Source organism: Agrilus planipennis, unplaced genomic scaffold, assembly GCF_000699045.2.
Source record: "Agrilus planipennis isolate EAB-ADULT unplaced genomic scaffold, Apla_2.0 scaffold267, whole genome shotgun sequence".
Taxonomy (NCBI): Eukaryota; Metazoa; Arthropoda; class Insecta; order Coleoptera; family Buprestidae; genus Agrilus; species Agrilus planipennis.
The window spans coordinates 155,868-160,631 of NW_020439058.1; the positions used below are offsets into that span (position 1 = coordinate 155,868).

Below are 4,764 nucleotides of genomic sequence, written 5' to 3' on the forward strand. Positions count from 1 at the left end.
TTTCCTTGTTGAAGAATTGACAAATGTTGAGCAAGACGAATACGGAAACGGCTACTTACCCGTCCAACCTCTTGATACCGACATCTCCTATAAACCTGATAGTTTTACGGACGACTGTACTAACTCACAATTAGATGAAAATACCATCGACCAAAATAAAAATCTTCGAAAAATAAATTTACATCGATTTATAACATCGTTCAATAAGTCCCGAGACTAACCCAGAGATGGTGCTAGTAGTACCAAACTGGCCACGTTTCCCTAGAGTGCAAACCTTCTACTACCATACATTTACTCAAATGAATACGATTGCAAAATTTTAATTGATAGTGGCGCTTCAGACTCTATCATGAATTCTTCTTGAGCTTTTAAATATTTTTCTGACTATTTATACGAAGAACCTTTCGAAGTTAAAACGGCCCACGGACAGACCAAAGGACAATACAAATTATACATTCCTTTGTTCCACGAATTTAATGAACCAACGCAAATTGAATTTTCAGTTTTTGATTTTCATACAATTTTCGACGCATTAATTAGTCGTGCTGACTTGACTAAAATAAATGCAATAATAAATTATTCCCATAGTACTCTAACTACTGAACATACACAGATACAAGATAAAATGTTAAAAAACATCACTTGTAAAATCCCGGTCAATTTACACAAAAGATCTTGTGTTATTCTTGACCATGAACAAATTGTACCAGGTATCTATAATGTAGATAACGGTTTTGCTGATGTGCAATGTCTTAATAATATTCACATTAATGAGCTTATGTATGTAGATACACTTAACAAATACATATACTCAGACAAAGCCCCGATTGATGACAATATAAATTGCGACATAATAAAACAACTCAGATTAGACCATATGAACAATCAATAAAAAAATAAAATAACAAAACTTTGTAAGGAATTTAAATCAATTTTTAGCGACGATCAACAAAAATTAACTGCGACCACACAAGTAACCCATCATAATAGAACAACAGACGATTTTCCTATTTACAAGAANATTTATTTTGTATTGATTGCTTATTGTAGAATTAGTAACCAGCAGTTTTATTGCAAAGAATAAAACTGTGTGGGGGGAAACGCCACTACATAATCATCAGACTGCAGCTCGTAATGTTTTACGTCAGCGAAGTGGACCTCATCACAGCACGGAAACCTTATCCATAAGCGAAACGTTCAAGAAAATCTTCACAGAAAATATGGTGGACATTATCGTCCGACACACAAATAAGAAAGCTTCATCCATCTATCAGAGTTACAATGAAAATCATCCAGATTCGCAGCGAGAATGGAAGCCTGTGACGATCCCAGAAATTTATTCATTCTTCACTGTTTTGATTTGTGCTGGTGCAAATATATCCAACATCGACCATTGTTCTGATATGTGGCATTCCAATTCATATCCACTGTATCGCGCGACAATGGGAATTAACAGATTCCACAACATCATGCGTTTTTTAAGATTTGACGACGCTAATACTCGCAGTCAACGCAAGAAAGAGGATAAAGAAGCTCCGATTCGGGATTTGCGGATAATGCTGAATGCAAATTTATCGCAAATGTACAAGCCTATGGAAAATTTGACCACTAATGAACAATTATATCCATATCGAGGTCGTACAGCATTTACTCAGTATTTACCTTCGAAGCCAGCTAAGTATGGTATAAAAATTTGGTGGATTTGTGATGCTGAAAACGCCTATCCGTTACACGGCATAATTTATACTGGCAAAATAAACAATACCCGCGAAACAAATCAGGGAGAGATTGGTAAAAGAATTAGCAGCTCTCTACCGAGGAAGTGGAAGAAATATCTGCATGGATAATTTTTTTACAACTCTACCCGTTGCAAAGTACTTGCTATCTTGGAATCTCACCATTGTTGGAACAATAAAGAAAAATAAACCATACATCTCTGGTATCATGGCAGCAAATAAGTCACCAGAGCAATACTCGACAGTTTTTGGATTTCACGACGATGTGTTCTTACGTACCTAAAAGAAAAAACCAGTAATTCTGATATCGACAATGCATTCAGATATGTCTGTGGGTAATGATGCAAAGAAAAAGCCTGATTTCAGCAGTTATTATAATAAATACAAAACTGGTGTTGACAGTATGGACCAAATGCTCAGAAGATATACAAGTCAGCGGCGCAGTTGAAGATGGCCAATGGCAATGTTCTTCAACATATTAGACATCGCTGCACTCGCAAATGATTAAAAAGAAAACAGCGGAACGACGTCTGTTTCTACGCAAACTTGCCAAGCCAATGATTGAAGAACGTATGACGAATCCTCAAGTGATCCGCATTATACTACAAAAATTGCCATTGAGAGTACCATGCGTCGTGAAATAACAAGAGTAACGCAAGACCCTGGTCCATCGGTTGCAAAAGACAAAACTGGAAGAAAATTACTGGATCCAGTTACTTATGTTACTGTGAGAACACTCGGTATAGCAAAAAAAACATTTATTGTTGTGTATCAATCAAGCCTCCACATTTGTGCTGACTTAGTTAGGTCGCGACACACTGCGACTAACTAGTACAACGGCAAATACACACACAAATGTAAAGTGCTGAAATGTTCTTTGCCATTTAATCCATGTAAATAGATTTTGTATAAATACTCTGTAAATATTCGAATAAAATTAGTCTAACACCAGGCTCGCTATTATTATATACTGCAACAGTATCAACTCCAGAATATCGACCATCGGATGCTGTACCAGTGCTACGTCTCATCTTAGGCACAGCAATGTGTCCAACGCTTTTGTAAATCGGTTCTTCTCAGAACCACAACTTGTTAGTCACACATCTCTCATCTCATACGACAGAGAGTGGCCACAGTGGTGACCCCGACTACGAACGCAAGGACAGTGATGAACAACAGGATCCATCACTGGAATAGTCGTCAACGAAGAAAGGAACGTCGTCGTCTTGCCCGTCTAGCCGCCCAACTACAACCCTCAACTCCGACCCCTGTGTCTGGTGAGCCTTCTGATCTGGACCAATATCTCCAGCATCAACGTTTTTTGCGTGAGTTGTTCAACGCATTGGAACAAACGTACTCACCCTTGCTGGGCGTGCCACCCCAGCCTGTTATACGGTAACAACTCATCTGCTTTTCTCCTATGGGTTCCTCGCCATCCAAAGAAGAGATTGTTATTGCTCAATCCGCCGCGGGAAATGCGACTGCCTCGCCCCTGGTACGCAACGATTGTCTTCTTTACATTATAATCTCGTTACAAGTGATCGGCCTACTTTGGACGGCCTACCGTGAATACCGGCGCCATCTACAACAACATATCAACAAAAAGGTCGCCGAGGCCAACCGTAACGTGGAAATTTAACCATGTCACGCCCACAAATAACCCAACCTGCCTCATCCATCGACCGTCTAGCTGTCAAGCTGCCACCCTTCGTGCCATCCGACCCTGAATTATGGTTTTGCATGGTGGAACGAAGCTTTGAAGCCTCGGGAGTCACATCTGAATCGACAAGATTCGGGTATGTATTGGAAAACTTGGATCCACGGTACGCAGCCGAAGTGCGTGACATTATAATAAACCCACCGGCGACTGAACCATATGCTACCATCAAAGCAGCACTCATTCGTCGATTGGGCACTTCGCAAAAATTAAGGACCAAACAACTGCTGGGGCAGGAAGAAATTGGTGACAGAAAACCATCCCAATTTCTGCGTCACCTTCAAAACCTGGCTGGAAATTCTACTCCAGAGAATCTACTACGCACAATCTGGTCAGGTCGGCTTCCGCAAAATCTACAGACGGTCATAGCAACAATGAAGGACAAGCAGTTGGATGAAGTTGCCGAAATCGCCGACTATATCATGGAAGCAACGCAAACACAGTCCATGATAGCAACCACGGCCACACCTACTAAAAAGCATGAGGACATCCAACAGCTGACCAACAAGGTGCAAGCACTTCAGATGGATCTGCACCAAATAAGACGACATATGGTGAGAGGTTCGAGGACAAGATCTCGATCTCATTCGAGAGGCACTTCTTCGCAAAGACGATCCAACAACAACAACAAGAGCAGTGACCTTTGCTTCTACCACAGCAGATTCCAAGACAAGGCACGGAAATGCATTCCTCCGTGCAGGAAGTCATCGGGAAACCTACAGGGAGCTCACTAATGGCGACAAGTGAGTTCCACACAACGCAGCGTCGCCTATTTGTAACGGATAGAGCCACAAACCAAAAATTTCTGGTCGACACCGGTGCAGATATCTGCGTGTATCCCAAGTCACTAATACCTGGGCCACGTCAGAAATCCACATTCATGCTACAAGCAGCAAACGGCACCAACATACCGACCTATGGTACTATTATTCTGTCGCTCAACTTAGACCTACGAAGATGTTTCCCATGGCGTTAAATTATAGCCGACGTCACCAAACCAATTATCGGTGCAGACTTCCTAGCGCACTATCAACTGCTGGTAGATTTAAGCAACCAACGACTCTTGGATCAACTGACACAACTCACCACCTCTGGTCGACTAATCAACTGCAGCCAACCTTCCGTCACTTTCGTTACAGGAACGAAACCGACCACTTCGCCATACCACGAGATACTTCGTGATTTTCCCTCATTAACTCGACCCAACGGCCAGATCACCTCTTCGACACATGCAACAAAGCACTATATCAACACTACCACCGGTCCACCAGTAGCATGCAAACCACGACGTTTAGCCCCGGACCGTTTCTC

At 41.6% G+C, this 4,764-nt stretch overlaps 2 protein-coding genes across 2 annotated transcripts; both read left to right on the forward strand.

Annotated features, from left to right (window-relative positions):
• The first annotated feature begins 1,442 nt into the window (after positions 1 to 1,442).
• LOC112905173 lies at positions 1,443 to 1,847 on the forward strand. The gene has a single exon (XM_025977075.1). The coding sequence runs from the start codon at positions 1,443 to 1,445 to the stop codon at positions 1,845 to 1,847; it is 405 nt and encodes a 134-aa protein (XP_025832860.1).
• Positions 1,848 to 3,377: 1,530 nt separating this feature from the next.
• On the forward strand, positions 3,378 to 4,187 carry LOC108740066. Its single transcript, XM_018474258.1, has one exon. It carries the CDS (start codon positions 3,378 to 3,380, stop codon positions 4,185 to 4,187), a length of 810 nt encoding a protein of 269 aa, XP_018329760.1.
• The last annotated feature ends 577 nt before the right edge of the window (positions 4,188 to 4,764 follow it).

Excerpts from the sequence above, each read along its gene's own strand:
- LOC108740066 (XM_018474258.1), top strand. The coding sequence starts at position 3,378 with ATGTCACGCCCACAAATAACCCAACCTGCCTCATCCATCGACCGTCTA.
- LOC112905173 (XM_025977075.1), top strand. The coding sequence starts at position 1,443 with ATGGGAATTAACAGATTCCACAACATCATGCGTTTTTTAAGATTTGAC.